General features: G+C 32.9%; 2 protein-coding genes across 10 annotated transcripts; both read right to left on the bottom strand.

Moving 5' to 3' along the window:
• Positions 1 to 373: 373 nt before the first annotated feature.
• On the bottom strand, positions 374 to 8,966 carry LOC108336283 (probable starch synthase 4, chloroplastic/amyloplastic). 3 transcript variants are annotated; one of them, XM_017572674.2, is made up of 20 exons: positions 8,585 to 8,966; positions 8,339 to 8,374; positions 8,186 to 8,219; positions 7,992 to 8,061; positions 7,783 to 7,911; positions 6,760 to 6,964; positions 6,190 to 6,324; positions 5,890 to 5,994; positions 5,618 to 5,716; positions 4,860 to 4,989; positions 4,364 to 4,414; positions 4,090 to 4,200; positions 3,816 to 3,925; positions 3,401 to 3,569; positions 2,820 to 2,906; positions 2,440 to 2,511; positions 1,594 to 1,707; positions 1,048 to 1,109; positions 846 to 960; positions 374 to 743 (listed from the first exon to the last, which is right to left on the bottom strand). In XM_017572674.2, exons 1-20 carry the CDS (start codon positions 8,677 to 8,679, stop codon positions 624 to 626), a joined length of 2,049 nt encoding a protein of 682 aa, XP_017428163.1. In that variant the 5' UTR covers positions 8,680 to 8,966; the 3' UTR covers positions 374 to 623. The 3 variants fall into 3 exon arrangements, with proteins under 3 accessions (XP_017428163.1, XP_017428165.1, XP_052725754.1); XM_017572676.2 differs by lacking the exons at positions 7,992 to 8,061; positions 8,186 to 8,219; positions 8,339 to 8,374; positions 8,585 to 8,966 and having other exon boundaries at positions 7,776 to 7,911; XM_052869794.1 differs by lacking the exons at positions 7,783 to 7,911; positions 7,992 to 8,061; positions 8,186 to 8,219; positions 8,339 to 8,374; positions 8,585 to 8,966 and adding an exon at positions 7,260 to 7,288.
• Positions 8,967 to 13,468: 4,502 nt separating this feature from the next.
• Positions 13,469 to 19,262, bottom strand: LOC108336206 (uncharacterized). Of its 7 annotated transcripts, none has more exons than XM_017572555.2 (10): positions 19,103 to 19,261; positions 18,591 to 18,639; positions 18,270 to 18,478; positions 17,569 to 17,686; positions 16,525 to 16,602; positions 16,313 to 16,439; positions 15,716 to 16,212; positions 15,468 to 15,604; positions 14,865 to 14,951; positions 13,469 to 13,816 (listed from the first exon to the last, which is right to left on the bottom strand). In XM_017572555.2, exons 2-10 carry the CDS (start codon positions 18,609 to 18,611, stop codon positions 13,708 to 13,710), a joined length of 1,383 nt encoding a protein of 460 aa, XP_017428044.1. In that variant the 5' UTR covers positions 18,612 to 18,639; positions 19,103 to 19,261; the 3' UTR covers positions 13,469 to 13,707. The 7 variants fall into 7 exon arrangements, with proteins under 7 accessions (XP_017428044.1, XP_017428047.1, XP_017428046.1 ...); XM_017572558.2 differs by having other exon boundaries at positions 15,716 to 16,203; XM_017572557.2 differs by having other exon boundaries at positions 16,313 to 16,436.
• Between the last annotated feature and the right edge of the window lie 1,307 nt (positions 19,263 to 20,569).

Here is a 20,569-nt window from a genome sequence, read left to right as displayed (position 1 = left end):
ATTCTATTATACTATAATTAATTAGTTTTATTTAATAATTTGAAATAAGAAATCAATTACATGAATATAAAATTTAGTACTTTTAATAGTTACTATTACGAACGTTGAAGTTTAGTTTCCAAAAAAATTTTAGTGGGCTAAACCCACCTTAACCTTGACCCTAACCCCCTTGAGAGGGGACTTTGGGAGTTGGGGCTTTTTTTTGGCCCCCATTTGAGAGGCTTCTTAAGAGGGAGCTTTTTTAAGAGTGGGTTAGGACTAGCCCCGAGGTCATGGATCAAATTGACACCTCTAGTAAAACCTAACTTTTAACTTTTAGAGAAGATCGTTTTCCTCAACCATTCATTGACTTCTATTTTAACACAGAGAAAAGTATCATATCAGAATAATTATTTAAACTTTTCAGGAATATAAAGAAAGAAAACAAATACATGAACACAATTTCAAAATTTCACTCAATTTATACGAAATTAAAAATATATTCAACCCAGATTTCATTATTCTGCCCCCACACCCTTCCAACTCCTTCAACCTTATTCCTAATTCCTAAATTCTAAATCCTTATTCATTATATTGGATACTATTCTGTCATATCTCAAGCTCCTAAACAAAAAAAAAAATGTTTACATATTCTTTATAGCAGAGTAAGCTGCAAAATGAAGATCGTAGCATTCACCATCCCATGATAAGTCATGTGCCATTGCTTGCATTATTTTTCGTTTCCACGTTGCAGGGTTAGTCCTCTACAGGAAAAGGAAAGCAATTTAATGGATCATAACTGTATGGATTGTTATTTTCTAGAAACAGTAAAACTTACTAAGGAGAAACCACTAGAAACTACATACAATTTCATCAACAGCAAGGCCGAGAGAGATGTTTAAAAAGCTAGAGTTGATCAATTTTGAGTACATGGTAGCCTCATGGTCTTGGTTTGTGAAGTTCCTTTCAAAAGGTATCACCCTTGCAGATAGATACAAATGAAATGAGTGTTCAACAAGAACGGAGAAAAAATTTCATCTATCACAAGATATATGTGTTATGGATTACCTGTTTGTGCTTGCATCAGAGGTAAGTGCTATTGGAGCTGCTCCATACCTTAATGCTATGAGCTACACATTCAGGTTACAAAATATTGTAAGATTCAGTTTATGTATAACAATCTCCACCCACCAGAAAAGAAACAAAATAAGACTTGTTTAATTTTAGAAATTTTTCATACTTTTGTTCACTTTTAACTACAAAAATGTCACCTGCTATTCAATTTGTTTTCTACAGCAAAAGATTTGTACATGAAACAGAAAAAAAAATTATTTGAAATTTTGAAACTCGGTGATGTGTGTTACATTTCCCACATAAAACAGGCAATAAAAGAGATGGAGGAATGGATTTTCTGCATCTATACCAACCATCATGAATTTCCACAGTGGCAACATTTAGTTTTCAGGAAGACTAGAAAACAAAGTCTTAATGAAACTATAGAAACAAGCAACTTCCTAGTACCAGGGCTAACAAATATAATTCATACTGAATGTTTTACTTGAGGTGCTACAGCAGTGGAGAAAAAATCACCACTAAAATGGATGGTGATCTTACAGGGATTTCGTCAGTAGGATCAACGAAAGATTGGCACAAGATGATGTCCGATCCAGCAAAGACTAAATGCAACAGAGCTTCATCATAAGTAGGAAAAAGTTTAAGATTATCATCCTGAAGATTTTGAATGGAATGGAAAATCATTAGTAGCAGAAAAGGAAAGAAATATTAACTCTATAACAGATTATGAACAACGATAAACATGTTACAGAAACAATTTTCCTAAAATAATATCATTCCCAACAAATGCATTACTTTTTTATGTTGCACACACAAGAATTGATTTACCTTATTTGGGGGTAAATTAGGAATAAAATAATTAATTTTTAGGAAATCTGCCAATTTGATTTTTTTTTTAAATTCCAATACAGCAGTAATTTAAGAACATGGAAGTGTATCAAATGAGAAAAGTGCATCTCAACCTATAATTAAAATGAACAATTAATATTAGAACTAGTTGAAAAATTATTTACCATCTCCATATGATTGTATAGCCAACTAGATACCTCTTTTAGAACATAATGTCAAAATAATGCAACTTTATGACTGTATAATTTAAATTGAAATGTTCATTCTGCTGAACAATGACTAGGACAAGATATGCCCTGGCAGGTTGCTGAAAAATAGAGTCAAAACTGCTAATACTCAAAGCTTTGTCGCTGTAGTAGGTATAAAACTTTTGGAGATCTCAGTAATACAAATATGACCAAATTATATATATAAATGCATACAAACATCATTTTATAAGCCGGCTTTATAGAGTTAAATTAAGCTCAAATCCACTTTTGCAATAAAAAGCAATTAGCTACAAGGAATTATAAAAAATAAAAACAAGACTGTGGTTACCTTGAGTTCCTTCTGAAGCGATTCAAGGGTCTGATTCAAGACTGATCTTTCACTGGTCCCCAAAAATATGAACTGCAGAGAATAATTATTCCAAACTAATTAAAACAACAAAATCTGAAACAATAATTTTCCATAGCCAGATTCGTTTCATAGAAGGTTGATTTGCATAGGGTTTATTAGTTTATCTTCAATATGAAAACACAAGGAACAACAGAGATAGTTTCTCCTGTAAGAAACAGATAAAAACTTCATATGCATACTGCTATGTTTGGAGCTTCTTTTTCAATATCAGTTAATGAAAAAATCTTAGAAACAATGAGACTGTACTTTTTTTAAAATAAAGAAAACAAGAAAAGTATAAAGACAACAGAGATGGCAACCTGGACATCCTGTTGCTTGGCATTCAAGATAACTTCCTTCAGCCTTTTCACATCCAGGTCTCGTCCTTCCGGAAAAATGAATCCAACCTGTTAAAAATTTAAACTATGAGCACAAAAGCCAATTAACCACATGTACCTAATTCGTAACGTTGTATACCAGTTATCATATTGCTTTGAAAAATAAAACAGCTTTAACCATATATTTCACCAAATGAAAATACATTAAAGAAAATAAATGAATAATTTCAATAAGAATGATGAAGAAATTTCCAAAAACGAACAAAGGAAGGGACGCAGCCAAAAGCTGTTCACTTTTTCCTTGGACGTTTTATTGTTTTGGCCTTGTGATTTCATTCTCTCCATCTTGTTGAAGTACTTCTTTTTAACAAAATAAAAAAGATGTCTGCAGTTCACTTAACCCCAGTAGTATTTAAAATTTGTTTGTCATTAAACTTGTCTTGAACATCATTTAATCTCTATTACAGAGTTATCACATTCACATTGTTTGTACTATGTTACACTTTTTTCTCCTTGGATATATTTACAATGGCACATACATAAATAAGGAGTGAACCACTTACAAGAATACTGGAAGAATGTTCAGATAACCCCAGCTGCTGCAGCAATGAAACTTTGCAAACAACTTTTCCTTTGAAATTTTCAGCATTGAAATTTTCTGGAAGAAGATAGTCTGTCGAAGGATCCCAAGTTGACCTGTCTAACCCATAAGGAGCAATGACCAACTTGTCCCTGCAACCAAATGTAACTTTCCTTGTTGAATACAAAGGGAAAGACAGAGGTGGACGCTTTAGCGTGGAAACACATTATCAAACTACACAAGGGGAATTATTTATAAAAAGCTAACCAATATAGTTATCAACCAGACTGTTCACTATGTCAACTATTTCAAGTTAATATTGATTTGCAAGGAAAGAAAAAATAACACCTCATAAAACACTAAACAAGATTGAAATTATGTTATGACAGCATACTTACCTATGCTCATTTAAAGTAGGTTCCAGTTCATGACTCAGATTATGAACAATTGCATGCTTTTGATGGATAGACGACATTATTACAACTTTATTTGAATAGATAATTCCACCCTGCAAATTTGATAGAAGACTCAATGTTGTACAGTCATAAGAAAATACAGTCTCAAAAGAGAAAAGAGAGATTGTGGCACACAAGATGTTATTCAACTATTACATATTACAGTTTGAGGGATATAACACAAAAACGAAGTCAAGTGTTTATATGACTAGCACACCTTTAAAATATTGACTAGTTGTGTGTTAGTGTTGTCTTGTAAACGATCAGCGCGATGAAGTCTTAAAGGATCAAGCCCGCATAAGGCCAATTTATCTGGTTGTTCAATACCCTACATACACAGCACATCCAATAATTGCAAGACTGACAAGACCAAATGTAAAATCCATAACAAACAATATGTAATTTTCCTGAAAATTTCAGCTGAAAGAAATGTCAAGCTCGGAAATTCAACACAAAGTGCATAATCCAGCAGGCCAAGATCAGTGAATAACCTGTGAATTGAAGCCATGGCATGTAAATAATATTTTGGTTCCTCCAAGTCCCTAAACAAAACAAATCATTAAGAACATTACAGAGGATCCTTTTCTATGTAAAGAACCAGAAACTAATGAATAAGTCTCGATAGAAGATTATGCAACAAAGCAATATACTATTCCATAATTAAACCACTCTCGTACATGGCAAGAAAACCTATGCACATTTTCTTAAAAAGAGAAAACAATTTAAGGGTCATCAAGGATAAAAATGGTTATAAGATAAGACACATAGTGCAGTTTCCAATCAGCCACAGGATAGAAGTAGAGATATGCTCTCAGCTTCCTAAGGGAAAAAGAAAGGGATCACTTGAAACAAAACTACAAAAGTTTGCTCGCCATTGAATTTTACAAGGCTCAACTACATTAATTGTTTTCCTGAAAATATGTCCTAATTTACACTAAATCACAAAATTACTGTAGTTAAAAAGAGCACAAAATTAAGAATAGAAACCTGTTTAACAAATATATCCCAGAAAAGGGGCCCAACTATGGCAGTCTCCCAATTATGAATATGTAATACATCAGGCTGCTTCCCACATTTTACAATATAATCCAATGATGCTCGACAAAAGTAGGAGAACCTGATGGTAAAGAAATCATATTAAGATTATTGACAATTAAGTACGCCAGAGTAAAAGGAAAGTGTTGTCGCATGCAATTACATGTACATTAGAGTATTCCCTAATTTTAATTGGGACTAGTTTTCTTAATTCCTCTCTTATTATTATGCACAAATTGGCAGCTTAAAATCTTCAGAGTAGCATTTATTCCATCTGATTTTCATGGCTATATGTGTGTTATACCGACTGCTGCATATTTGCCATAAGAATGACAAACAATTCAGTTCTCTTTCAAGTGAAAACTTAAGTAGATCAGATTTTACTTTCCTGTCACCTATAACAAGAAACTAAGATGCACATGAGATAGCAACTATCAGAGTATCTCTTTTATTTCACTCTTTGAAGATAGTTTGAGAGCACAAAAAGTCAGTCATAATGGGTTAAAAAAAGAGTGTGTTGGTATTAAAAAATACATCCAGCTTTCTAGTCTCGAATTTTCATTATCAATTTCCCCATTAAACAAAAACATTTCAAAATTATCTGACTAGCTTCTTATATGAACTTCGAAGTTCAAGTTTTTCTTTGCTTTTAAACATTAACAAATAGAAACTAGATGAACCACAATCATTAGAAATATCATTTCACTCACCTTTCAAAATCATCTGGATAGCCATATATCATCTCACGATTGAAAAACGATGAAAAGTACTTTGGTTCAATCAAAGTGACTCCAATGCCATAAACAACACTGTCACATGCTAAGAGTAAGTATAGAATACATGAAAATCAGCAGATTTTAAAAAAGGAACAAAATGTGAAATAGTACTTCTAATATACTTAATAACAAGCAGTAAAATTATTTGACATTCATTTTATATGGAGACTTGCAGTAAATAAACAGACAAAGAAAGCCAAACTAACCCAGTCCAAATTTTATTTCCATGCAATTGACCATTAAAATATGAGTAAGCTTCTACATTAACTTCACGCAATCCTTGCACTTCATTGAGGTTTAAACTTGCATACCTACACGAAATTAGATACATCCAAATTAAGGAATTATAAACATCAAGGAACTATTAATTAGACTAATTTAGCCATATAAAATAGACACCAAATGCATAGATACAAAGCACAAAATAGACTCAGAAGTTTCATGCTCATATTAATTGAAAGAATAACAAAAATAGCAAACAGAACAAAAGGACATAAATATCTTACTTTGGCAATATAACTTCCACCAAGTGACCCTTTCTTTGAAGTGCACGAGATATGCCAGTCACATATGAAGCTACCGATCCTCTAGGGACCATTGGCGTCATTTCTGTGCAAATGTGAACAATATGAAAACCATTCCTGAATGAAATTCATACAATAAAGGAGAATCAGATTTTAAAAATGAGAAAGGAAAAGTAAAAGAGGAAAATAGTAACTAACTCTACTAATTATTAGCCTTATTAGCAAAAAAAAAACACTAACATGAAAAATCCAGAATCTATAATTCCTGCAAAAAACCTAGCTGACTCAGTATCCTATTAAACAGTACATATTTAAGTACTTATACACTTGCTAATTTTATAGACTCAGATATCCATGTCTCTCTTCATGCTCAGTTCTTTCAGTAATTTAGGCATGTTACACGCTCTGTGCCACTACCACAGAAAAATAAAATTGCTGAGAATTTTGAAATGCTTCCAGATGTTTCTGGCAGATAACGCAACAAAAATAGGATAACCCATTGACTGCTGTAACTATGAAGGAGGAACATAAACAAATGCAGTCAGGATTTACTTTTTGTGTCCATGTGCAAAGTGACGAAGTTGTCCTAGAAGTTCGGGATCTTTTTTGCGTGAGATGATATTAAAAACATCCGCCAGACTCACTTTGTGATTAATCACCAAACTTCTTAATTCAGATGCTTCTCCAGGGCTAATCATGCTGCTAAGGACCATGGCATCTATCCGAAGCAGCAACTCTGAACAAGTTGATTGATTAACTGGGTTACAAAAAGAGACAGAAACATAAAATTCAATTAATCATCGAGAGCTTCAAAGGCAAATCTATGGTTGATAAATTGTATCAATAATAGAATTTTTTTATCATAGATTTAAAAAACTCTACACAATTCAACTATTTCAGCACAAATATCTACAAGCCATTATATTAGGATTCAACAGCAAGCTGAGGACTTGAGTCTCATTATTAAGGGATTCTAGTGTGGGTTTACAAGGCCTTGGGCTCTCGAACTATGACAGCTAGATTTTGTGGTGTGGTTCTCCAAAGGCTCTTACCATTTGGTATCAAAGCCATCCATTGCATCCCTTAGCTGCAAAGGAGCGGCAATGTGGTCACCAGCATTGCACTAGAACTAGTCAAAGGGAATGAGAGTTTTGCATGGACGCCAGGGCTGCAGAGCATGTTAAGAAGAAAGGATTCAATTGCAAAGTATGGGACTAGAGTCCCACAATGAAAAGAATCGGAACTTCGGATGGGTTTTATAAGATCTTGACTTTCCAATTACAATGGGCAAAATTAGCCTATATGGTGTGATTCTCCCAAGGTTCTCAACATATTATATATAGTTGACCTACAGGATAGGTGAAAAAAAAAAGAAACTAGTCCTTTAAGCAAAGGGAAGAAACCAAATGTAATCAAACATGAGTGTGTGGAATCATGATTCAGTAGTACGACAGAAGATAACCTAGAGGATGCCAACAACAAATGAAATGCATTTATCTGACCAAAAGTATGCATTATGAGGTACTACAAAAGCACATGCTGATGCTATTAAACATTTAAACCATCACCTTTTACCTTTACCAGCACCAGCCTGCTTTTCTGCTTCCAATTTCTTTATCTTTTTTAGTAGCGAGTGCTTTTCTCTATTCGTTTTCTCAAGTTCCTTAATGGCCCCAAGACGTTGGTCGTTCAAGTACAGTATGTCTAAATAACGAGAAAATAAACCAGAAATTATTTAACTCTCTTGTACGAAGCACCAGTGTGAATAAGGTGAAAGAACTAACTCTGTTGAGCTTCTTTGAACAATTGCCAAATATTATCTTGTTTCACATTCTGGCCATCATTAGATATTGTCTAACATACAAAGTGGGGGAAACAGTAAGAACTTAGAAGTCTATGAAATCTCTGCAAAAACAGAGAACGAAGAGTAAAAGTTAAATGCGAAAAACACAACAATTTTGAAACAAAAGCAGCATACCTGGGATATGTCCACATTTTTATTACCCTCTGACCTAAGATACAAATTCCTAAGTCAGTTCCGACTACACTGGTATATGAATCGGCAAAGAAACACGGTAAAATGTTTATTTATAATTAAAAAAGAAAAACTTTAAAGAATAAAAAATGTTACTTGTGTTCATGAAAGCCACTGACATCTCCATTATTCCTGAAAACACATAAGCAATGCAAAGAGGTTAAGCAGGAATAATCCCTGAGATGAATTATATAAATTTATGAACTATCAAAGCAAAAGGGACAACTTTTCAGTCTCTGAGGCATCAAAGTTGGATTTTGAGGACACCCCAGTAAGAATATAATAGTAAACATAAAAAAGTGCGAAGATAGAAAGGGTGGGGAAGTGGAGTAAAAGTCTGACCTCAGGCAAGAAATAGGAGGGAATGCAACGGGTTTTGGCACGGAAGGGAGTTGAAGACGAGGAATCGGTGGATGGAAGAAAAACAATGTCCCCATATTCTGATTCGAGATTGAGGTTTAGAGATGGAGGCAGTGAGTGATATTGCGCCACTCACACCCGTGTCCATGATAATGTAATTGTGTCTCTCATCCAAATCATTGTTGCCTTTTCAAACTACAACCGTAAACACAAAGACAATGCGCCAACTAGGAAACACGTGTCCACTCGTGTGCCGCCTGTGAATTTGATCGCCCCTTAATATGTCGCTGAACATAAATACAAATACTTGAGTACTATCAATTGATCAAGTCTGAACTAAAGAGTGAACTGACTGGTACAGCATCACCTACCCTTCTCTCAATTTGCTATCTCAATGGAAGTTCTTCTGCTAAATTTTGGACAATGTTATATCTATTTGTGAATTAATATTAGTTATTCATTTTAAATGATTTTTAATTATTAAATATCTATTAATGATTCATCATAAAGTTAAAATATGATTATATACTGTAACTAAACTTTTTGTTTGGATGACACGTAAGAGATTGGATCACCCGTATTATGTCCAATTAAAAATATCTATTTTAATATAACAAAATGACCTTAAGAATTGTTGAAGTTGATTAAGTCTTTAATTTGAGTTTTATTGTAGATTTAAATTAAATTTTAAGTATGTTAGTTAGTGCTTTGAATATTTCAAGTCTATAAGTGTTTTAAATAGTCGTTATCTTTTAGGAATTTATATAATATTTTCTAGTTATTCTTTGTTAACAGATTTTAAAATGTGGATTGTAGTTAATCAATTATAGTGAGTTTTTTTCACTGTTTTCAATTTGTAACGAGTGATATTATAGATCAATAAGCAGAAAGAAAAGTTGTTGATGAAGCAAAAGTGTCAAGGGAGGATAAGAGTGATGCTCCCTTCACCACTCCATCTTCTCCTTACACCTCCTCAATTTTTTTTTTTAATTCTAAATTTATCCTTTTTTATTTTTACCAATTTTACTTTTTATTTTTTAAAACCATAATCTCAATCTCCTCTCACTTTCACTTTCCCTTTCACTCTCAGCAGCAAGCCCTTATCCTCCACTATCACTTTCTCTCTTTCTCTTATTTTCCACTTCTGTTAACACAAAATTTGACAGAAAAAGAAGATAAACTGAACTAACTATTTTTTCTTTTATTCACTTTTTATTTTGTACTCAACAAACATACTTCTCTTTCATTGCATTGTAAGTCGGTTTTAAGCATAGATGTTCAAGTTTGGTTATTTAAAGACAAGGAAGTAAGGAAGTGGGGAAGAAATTTTTAGTAGATTATATTATGGAATCATGATACTTCAAAACTTATCAGAAGTTATAAATGTTTTAAATTTATACCATGCAGAATATGTTTTTTCTGTCAAATTTTGTATTAACGGGAGTGAAAATTAAGAGAAAGAGAGAAAGTGACAGTGAGGGGTGGGGACTTGCTGTTGAGAGTGAAAGGGACTTGAGATCTTTAGAGCATGCAAAATTTACAATCTTGAAAAGGGGTTGTTTTTTAAGATTGCAATGTCATCTAATAGGATGTTTAAATTATCTACAAAAACATAATAAAAGGAAGAAGTTGGTTTTAATGCTCTTACGAAAGATCTAGCCCGACTTTGGCACTACATATTTGACCACTTAAGCTTTACGAGTATGAGCACACTTCAATAAAAAGGAATGATGTGAGACTTACCTCATCTTGACACTGTAGGGAGGTTCAACACACACATGATCTCCACATTGGTAAGATATTGTCCGTTTTGGGTCAAGCCCTCACGGATTTACTTTTGGTATTACTCCAAAAGGCCTCTTACCAAGGAAGGTATCTTATGTGTATATAAACTCATGTCCATATCTTGTTTTATTCTATGTGGGACTTTGTTTGTATCTTAACAATCCTTCCCTCAAACAAAGGACTATGCTTCTCCACCTCCCCTATCGCGGAAGTTTTTTCTTATTCGAGTACACTATAGACCCATGGTCATGCCACTGAGCATTTCTTGCTCTTCACCTCCTCCCATGATTCATCTGGCTATCTGCCACTGGCCACCTGTCAGAGCTTCACTTTACCATGGAGGGATGTACTCATCTAACCCTAGTCACTAGAATAGAACATTATGTTAAGGTGAAAGACCTATTAACCAATTGCCTTAAGGTTTTGGGTAGAGAGTGGTGTCAATCCCTTATATGGTTGGGCTCAGATCTCATTGGTATTGTGTCTCCCCAGTGAACCTCCTCCTTGATAGACCCGACAGTGGTATCAGAGCCAATGGTTTGTCTTGGTGATCGGCTTAAACGAGTATAATGGTCCCTATATCGAAAGTCTTCCTGGCGAAAAGTTCCAAGTAAGCGTGTCCCGTTAAGATGAACGGCTGTACGAAGGGCTACTCGTGGTTGTGATTGGTTAAGAATGCTTCCGCTTGGAGGGGGAGTGTATCAATGTGGAAGGGACTCACCCTTGAGGGGGAGATTGTTGGGAATCCAAGTGAGTCCAAGTCCCACATTAGATAGAAGGAGAAAGTAGAACACTATATAAAGGTGAAATACCCATTAACCCATTACCTTAATGTTTTGGGTAGAGAGTGGTGTAAGTCCCTTATATGGTTGGACTCATATCTCATTGGTATTGTGTCTCCCTAGTGAACCTCCTCTTCGATACTTTGTTTGTATCCTAGCAGACACTTCATCAAAAGTGTGTTGCTTGTCTTTTGAGAAAGCAACAAAGAAATTAACTTCCACTTGCCACCACATGGAAAGTCTCTCAAATTCTTGAACTGATACATTTTGATATATATGGACCCATCAGACCTATATCCAACAAAAAAAGGTACATGATTAGCTTTATTGATGACTTTAGTAGTAGAACATAGGTGTATTTTTTGGCTGAAAAATCACAAGCTTTCATTACTTTCAGAAAACATAAGAATCAAGTTAAGAAAGAGACTGGTTTATCCATAAAAGGTCTTCGTACATATCATGGCATGAGTTCACATTACATGAATTCAATAATTTTTGCAACGAAAATGGTATCCAAAGGCAGTTAACAGCTCCATACAACCCTCAACATAATGGTGTAGCTGCAGAAGATTCAAACAATCATGAATATGGCTTGAAGTATGCTCTCGGGACAAAAATTGCTAAAAACATTATGGCCTAAAGCTATTAATTGGACAATTCACATTCTCAACAAGAGTACAATACTAGTTGTGAAGAATAAAACCCCAAAAGAAGCTTGGAGAGGATTCAAACCATCATTGTCTTACTTCAGAGTGTTTATTTGTATATCACACACACATGTTCCTAATTGTAAAAGAGCAAAGCTTGATGACAAAGTGTGAGATTTATTTTTCTTGGAGTTAGTGAGGAGTCAAAGTCATATAGATTGTATGATCCTATTTTTCAAAGAGAGATGTGGTGTTTGAAGAAGACAACATCTAAATTGAAGTAAACATAATGAGAAGTCTATTTTAGTTGACTTGAATTGGGATAATAATGATAATGATAATAAAACAAATGCAATAGTTGTTGCAAATGGAGATAGGCTGAAATTGATTAATATAACGATGAGAAGCAAGTCGTAAATAGATCAGGTGATAGGATCTAACTTGGGTGAAGAGCTACCTGAACAAAGAATGAGATAACAACCAACTTGGATGAGAGATTATATTAGTAGAAAAAGTTTATCAAAGGAAGAAGATGTAACAAATTTTGTCATGTTTACAACAAATGATCTAACTCAGTTTTGGAAATGGAAGGCAAAATGGATGCAAAGATCGAAACTATAAAAAAAATAATATTTGAAAATTAACAGAGTTACCTACCGAAGCAAAGAAGGTTGTTATGAAATGAATATATAATTTTCAATTTAAGTGAGAGTGTTAAAGTTTGTTAAGTCTTTAATTTGAGTTCTATTGTAGATTTAAATTGTTTTTCGTACTTTAAATATTTCAAGTTTGTTAATTAGAGCTTTGAATAATCCTATATTTTTGGGATTTAAATAATGTTTTTCTAGTTATTCTCTATTTAGTAGGTTGTAAGACGTACGTTGTAGTTTTTGTGTTTTTCTCTAAAGGCTATATATTAGCCATTAAACAATTATAGTGAATTTACAAAAAGAATGAGTTCCTACTAAGTTTTTATTATTTTATTTCTTAACAAATTAAATATAATTGATAAAATAATTATTTTAAAAAAGTATAATAAAATATGTAAACTAAAAGAGAATCTCTTTATTTATATAATATATAAAATAGTATAGAAGTATAGATAAATTTAAATGTTTAATATTTTTTATTCAATGTTCCACTTAAATTTGAATGCCATATTCTACGTACGAACACTGATTTGAATGGCTTCAAATCGAACCAATCTGTGTAAAAGAAACTTAGGGATTTCTTTGGTAGTATACCTGTGGCACTATCATTTATACCAGAAAATTGTGAAAATTTAAATCAAAAGCAAATTCAATTCGTGCTGCTCTCATTTTTAATCATCACTTTAGAAAATTCCTTTATGGTTTTTAATCCCCTCTGTTTTCTCCACAACATATTAAAATTTCGAAGAATATAATCATCAAGAGGTGATTCACGAGTCAAAAACAAATTTAATTTTCCCTGTAAGGTTTTCGAACTAATTTCTTCAGGATTCGTATGACTACTTTTTCTAAGACAAGTTTCATCCGACATGCTGGGAATAATGCAATTCATTGAGTAAGCTTGATACCAAGACAAATTGCTCTATTATAGTTTCAGCATATTTCCGAAATAACTCACTCCTCTTTTTTCTTATCAACTGAATGAATTAACTACGGGATTCCTTTAGAAATAACTAACTGTAATTTGTATGATTAATGTTAAAAAAATATACAATTAGCATAATCCTTTTGATAACATCACTTCCAAAAAAAAAATTATTTAATCAACATGGAAGCATTGGCTAAATGCAAATCTAATGATGGAACAACAGCCTGGACGATGGGAATTTGATTATGATCTGAACAAAAATATTGACACGGAATGGAAAGCAAATTATGGAGTGTGATTTGATTGTAGAACGCTAATGGCCAAGCTTACGCTTCTTGGACAATAGTCGTCTCTGCTCTCTTTCCTCTTCCTCTTGTATCAACCTAAGCTGCTCCTCATCCTCCTCTCTGGCGATTTTGGCACTGCGACACAATATTACACAAACTCATTAACCCTAAAAAAAATAAACTTCCTAAACCAAAAAGTGATAACCAGAAATTTAACTAAATACAAATAATCACATCACCGGCATTTATAAGGCAACAAAACAAAACTATGAAAAGACAGTTCTACGCTGCAGCAGATTATAAGAATCCTAACAAATGACTTCAGAACATTAGTTAAAAAAACAAGAGTAATTTTTTATCCTGAAAACACAACAACCATTCATCGTTTGTGTGCAAGGAAATATTTGATAGTACGTCTTCCTTAATATTTAAGGGTATTCGTTGGTATATCCTAATTAATAATCCTATAATTATCCAAATCCAATAACTACTACTAATGAATGTGTTGAATATTTTTCATTCCCGTTATTTTAAATACATTTTTCTCATTCAAGACTTTTTATAAAGTATAAAAGGATACTTACGAATATTAGCCTACACTTCATTCAAAAATAAAGCAACGAGCAACAGAGAAAAAGTAAATGTTGTGCAATTCACCAATAAATAAATAAATATATACGTGTTATACAATTATAGACATAAATTAGTTTCAGAGAAGATTCCATTATAGAAAGAAATTGAAGAGTAACTTTAATTCACATTGAAATACGGCAAAAACAGAACCATGCAGTACAAGTATGCATTCAGGCAGTTAAGTCAACGCAACTTGCAATGTGGTTCAAAGTTCATTGCCTAACACGACAGTTTTGGGAGAGAAGGAAAAGAGAGAATAAAAGATGAGGTTAGAGGTAAAGAAATTACTTCCGTAAAAAAAGTATCAAGAAAAAAAAAAGGAATGGATTTTTTTCTGTTTTTGGATGGTGTTTGAGGTTGCAGAAAAAGTTGTCTGGCGTATTGAGTAGAAAATTTAAATACTTAAGTTTGTGATTCAGTTTTGACAACTCAAAACACCCCAAAGGTTTTTCTTTTCAAGTTAGGTCGTTCAACTAAATAAACAACTGAAAGTGTGATTTGAATATGGTAGCAATTATCCGATTTCAATTTTAGGCTTAGAAAAACCAACCTCCTCCTTTCCTCCTTCATGATTTCATCAAAGCCAACCTCCATATCGGCATCGTCGTCCTCATCAACAAATTTATTGGGGTTGTAACTGCAAAAAATGCAACAAAATGATTATCTGACTATTCTAAATCATAAGTACTGAGAGTGGAACATTCTATCAAAACAAGCAACTAGATAAGAAATAATCCAATAATCAGTGCTAGGAAAACAACCACCAAGAACCAACTAAATCACCAATTCACATTAGAAACATTGCACAAACAATCCCAAGCAAGGTCTATTTAGTCAAACAGCATTCGGTATTGGAATTTCAACATTCCCAAATAAGAGTCAATAGCATGTCAAGACGAGGTGAATCAAAAAGTTTCAGACAAACTTGACTCTGCAACAATAATATTTTGTAGCTATAGATCTACCCCACTTTTCCAATCTGGGTCAGTCTGCACAGTCAAACAATTGAAACATGCATATTATGTAGCCTATGAATTCCTACAACAGCAACTTGCAAGCTTTAGGCATGTGAGAAAGTAAGTTCATTGTTTCTCATGTAATAGAAATGAAAACACAAGTTGCTAACATCTAATAGAAAACTTAGAAAGCTTACTTGAACATTGATCTGATCATTCTACTAACATCCATTTCATCCTCTGCCTCATCATCGCATCGTTTCCTCACTTTATTCTTAGGACGTTGATCTTGCAAATTAGATTGCTTTGGGATTTGTTTAAGTGGCTTATTTATCTATCAAGCAAGTGAACATAAATATGTTAACAAGGAAAACTATAGAACAAATTCAAAGGAAACAAAAATCCTTAACATGAGTGTGTCCATATTTATATAATAACATTACACCTGAGCTTTGGTTGATGCCACTGGTTGTTTTGATATCATTTTTGATTTATTCTGTTCTTGTAGGCTGTTTCTTTGTTCCAGACTCTGCTTTGGCACAGTTGAATGCAGCTTCGAAGAGAGTGGTTTCTGCACACCATTTACAGAGTGCACCTTTGAAGAGAGAGGCTTCTGAGCACCACTTGCAGAATGCAACTTTGAGGAGAGAGGTTTATGCACTCCATTTACAGGATTTTTCATATCAGGTGCTAATGATTTATTCCCCAAGGTACTAACAGGCATCTTTAAAGGACGAACCAGTCCATTCCCACTGTTACTACTAAGTTGTTTTCTAGAATCCACAGATGCCTTACTGTACCTGTTGATAGAACTTATCTTATAATTGGACCCTGATTTAGGAGCCAAATGACCAGGCCCAGTAACATGTTTTCGATTTTCATCACAGCCACGGCCAATCTTGCCACCATTGACATTCTTCCTAGCAACTTGACCTGACCGTGCTTCAACATCAGAAAAAACCCTGTAAGTTTCCCCAATTACACTATAGTATGTTCTAACACCCCTAATACTGCATAAAATTATAACCAAGCAATAAATTACCAGAATTATGTACAAGTGTTTTATGAGATGGGGTTTCTCTCTCAGGAGCAGCAAACTCCACATCATCAGACAAAAGAAACGAGTAATCTCTAGTAACCTTGAGTTTCTGGGCTTTAGCCTGTTTCTGCTAGAACACAACAATTCATCACAATCATTTCAGAAGATCGTAGATTAAAAGCTACAAGAGAAGCTTTATACAGTAGCCACAATACCTCACTGACTTTGGGTGGAATATTATGACGAACTGAGGAGTTCAATACACCCTTAGATACTTTATTTGTGTTTTTGTTCTGCAAACAGAATTATTATCAGAAAGCAACAATAGATACATCAAAGAACACCTAGCAGCTACTTATTCTTAGTAATGGGAAAAACAAGGAGCTAAGCTAAAGGCATTAAGGAAACAAACACATATCACTACTGCAGTTTGAATAACGCTAAAAAACATACAGGACAAATTAGAAAAAAAATAACTTAGTTTTGCGTTCACAGAAGCAGGGTATGCCAGTTCTCTGACCATTCTCACACTTCACTAGTAACTTCTAGGGGAGTTCCACAGTTGGATGTCAATCTCAAAGAACTTATCAACAGAGTTATAAATATATACATCAAAATAATTAATACACATACACAGAGACACATATTGAAACCTTCCAAACTGTTAGAGACCAAGAGGCTCATATATTAGAAGTATACTGAAGAAGACGGGTATTAGTCAGTTAAATGAGCAAGTGACTATTACTATTGTAACAACAATTATGAGTGGAGTCCTTTAGATAGAATTGCATAGGTGAGTGAGGGGAATTTGAGGAATATTGTATGAGAAACGTATTTCAGTTGTTTGAAGGAACCTCTTTCCTTGGCAGGACAATAAACTCTGATTTTTTTTCCTTTTCATTCCCTCTCTTACTGTTTTTTTAGGACCCATCAAGAACTCATTCAGACCTTCGTCTAACCATGTGATGGCAGGAAAAAGCAGGCAGGAATCAAATGCTATATTTCAACTAAGCAGTTTTTAGTGTTACTTTTTATTTCCTTTTATTTATTGGTTTAATTCTTGGTTACATTATTGAAAGGGAAACAAGTGCAGTTGCCAAATGACCCCAAACAACCAATATGCCAATGCATGAAATCACATTAAAAACACTTGACATATAATAATCATAACAGCTCAAAATGACGATTGCTTCTGCAATACAGAACTTAACAAAAAATACTGAAATGGAATACAAAAATCAAAGGCACTGAATACATACAGTGTGGGACGAGTTAGAAAGCCTGGATGATAAATGCTGGTTTTCTAGCAATGACTTGCTCTCTTGGATTACTCTCTGAGCAATAACTGGTTGAGAAGGGCCAAAAAAAGACCCATAACTGCAGCAACAAGAAAATTGAAACAATATTTTGAAAATGCTCCTGTTTTTACAATGTTATCAATGCTTAGCAACCACAGGCATATTGATGAAGAGTACAAAGCATGCACAGTTATTAGCCACACGAGTAAGAAGATGAACACAACACCTCAAAATTATAAGCTACAGGTTTGAAAATAACATACATATATTAATAGAACAAAAAAAAAACTAGGAAGAAAAAGACAAAGGCATTCATAAAACAAATTAAAAATAAGTGCTTAAAGATTTGTCTCAAAGTAGGTTTCAAACATGTGGGCACATAAGATATCGGGTTTATATTCTTGAAACAACCAACTTTATATAATTACCACCAAGAAAAAAGTAACTAAATGTTAGCATGCCCCAATGCAATCGTACACTATGGTACGTTAAGGTTGCAAATAAACTTGCTATCACAAGAAATTGCACTCTTTTAACTAGATCTCTAATGACTATTAATATGGGATGATTTATTAGAATTCAAACTCATCAAAGCCTTCCAATTTAAAGTTGCTTTGCAGTCATGACTATGTATATGCCTAACAGATGTTAAGAGTACTCACTTATCATAAGGAAGTTTACTCTTTCTAGTAGAATCTAAAAGGGAATTACTGTTCTCCTTTTTCATCTGCTTTCTAATCGATTCTTTCAACTTCTGCCTCAGTTCCAGGTAATGCAGTTCTTCCTTTGTTGGCTTAGGAGGTTCTTCCTCTACGTATTCTTCCTCGCCATCCTCTCCATATTCATCCCCTTCCTCATAATCATCGTAACCCTGTGGTTCTTGCAGAGAATAATTAGGAGACAAAAACGCTTCATAAAACAGCAAGCACACCGATTTAACTGAGGAACAAATAGTGGGAATCTCAGACCCGAAAATCACTTACATCTGTATCGTAGCCCCTCATCGCAGTTTAACGAAAAGAGTGAGAACCACTGCAACAAAACAACTTGACATTAAATCATAAATCGAATGATTGAACGAATGTAAATTGAGGTAAGATTCGAAGGTGAAATACTCAGCCACTGCAAGTGACAGTGTTAAAATAAGGACATAAGAAGCAACATGAACAAACCCAGTACTTTAGCGTCAAAATTTAAAGAAATTAGGGTTACGGAAAAATAATTTGCAAGAACCCAATAAACAAAAAAAGTATACGCCTGATTTTCCCCCCCAACTTGGCACACACGAGGAAGATCAACTGACGAATATGAAAATTGACGTAGCCAAAAAAGCATGAACGACAACAATTCTTACGTTGATATGAATTTGGGTGGGAGATGGTAAGCAACATAAGCAAAAATGGGAATAGTGGAATGAAAAACTGAGGTTATGGACGTAAGAGAGGGAATTGAATGGTGGAGAGTTGAGAAAGAGAAGGGAATAGAGGAAGCATACCTTGTGCAGTGCTGAGTGTTGTGATAATTGTTGATTAGCGCAAAATGCAGAGGATTTTGAAAGGGAGGGAAAGGCGAGAGGAAGGTCTTTCACATTGTGGTTCCAGAAATTTCCATTTCCTTCCACGCCCCATCCTCATCGCACCACCTTGGCCCACCCATAACCAAACAAATTATGATCAACTCAAATTACCTTTTTTTTCAACCTAAAATATATAATTAACATAAATTACATAATCATTACCACATATAAATAAAACCAAAAAAAATAAAAAGAATGTAAGATCTAATACCTCTTAATCTTTCCTTCTTTCTTTCATTTCTTTAAAAACTTAACTTTTTTTCTTTCTTCCATAACTTGGATTTGCTACCAATGTATTAAAACTCTTTTTTAACTTTTTTTTCATATATTTATAAATCTAATTTTTTTTAAATATAATGATTTATTCTCATTTATTATTATCTAACAATAATATATAACTGCATTTAAGAATATCTTACCATAACTAATCATATCTCAAAACATTACTTAATTTGTAAGAATATAACAACATATAATTATATCAATTAATATCTAACAATACTTTATAATATTTTTTCAATTAAATAATTATTCACCAAATCTTCTTTTTTTTAATAAATCTTTTAAATTAAAATTAATTCTTTAAATTATAACTAACTAACTATTTTATCTTTTATTTAAAATTCTTAATCATATTTATATATTCTTTTAATTATTAAAATTTTAATGATATCGTATTCTCCCACCAAAATAATCGAAACATGAAGATAAGAGAATAAAAAGTAAATAACTCACGTTAACCATCCAAAAGACTTCAACCAGAGGAATATCTTTCTTCAACGTGAATTATACCTCTCTAATTTCTTTATATTTATTTGATTTCCAGCTAAAAGAAATTGTCACATTTATATTCCAAGTTTCGGACAATTAAGGAAAATAAATAAATAAAATTAATTAGAGAGTATATTTTGTAAAAACTAAATTATATAGTTAGCAGTTGATAAATCAATTTCTACATTATAAATTAAAATAAATTCTTAACTTAAAAAGTTTTGAGTTGATAAGGTAATTTATTAATTATAAATGTTAGGTAACTGGTAAATTAGTTAGTAAATACAATGATTAATAGTATTTTGGTCTTTTTTCTATTTTGTTAACGTGAGACTATTTCTTTTAGTGTTCAAAACAATTCTAATTTTCGTAATTTATATTTAATATGGTTTTATTATACACAAGTTTTATTATATAAATAAAAGTTATGTTTTATAGGAAAAAATATATTATGTAATTATAATCTTAAATTGTTTTAAAAAATAAGTAAATTATTATTGAACTTTTAATAATACTTTAATTTATATTTAAAAAATTGTATTTCTTTCATTTACTTTCATAATTTTACATTTATATTATTTCTTAATTTAAACTACTTGTTATATTGCATTTCTT

This window comes from Vigna angularis, chromosome 10 (genome assembly GCF_016808095.1).
Source record: "Vigna angularis cultivar LongXiaoDou No.4 chromosome 10, ASM1680809v1, whole genome shotgun sequence".
Classification (NCBI taxonomy): domain Eukaryota; kingdom Viridiplantae; phylum Streptophyta; class Magnoliopsida; order Fabales; family Fabaceae; genus Vigna; species Vigna angularis.
This window is presented reverse-complemented; position numbering and strand designations above follow the sequence as displayed.

Bases quoted from the DNA above. Each gene is read 5' to 3' on its own strand.
- LOC108336206 (XM_052869519.1), bottom strand. From the start codon at position 18,611: ATGAGGGGCTACGATACAGAT. The intron at 16,213-16,312 runs GTAATTTATTGC...CTGATGTTGAAG, and splicing joins AACACTTGTACATAATTCTG to CACGGTCAGGTCAAGTTGCT. The intron at 14,952-15,467 runs GTAAGCTTTCTA...CATTTTTTGCAG, and splicing joins ATGATCAGATCAATGTTCAA to TTACAACCCCAATAAATTTG.
- LOC108336283 (XM_017572674.2), bottom strand. From the start codon at position 8,679: ATGGGGACATTGTTTTTCTTCCATCCACCGATTCCTCGTCTTCAACTC. The intron at 961-1,047 runs GTAATCCATAAC...TCTATCTGCAAG, and splicing joins TCTGATGCAAGCACAAACAG to GGTGATACCTTTTGAAAGGA. The intron at 744-845 runs GTATGTAGTTTC...CTTTTCCTGTAG, and splicing joins GCCTTGCTGTTGATGAAATT to AGGACTAACCCTGCAACGTG.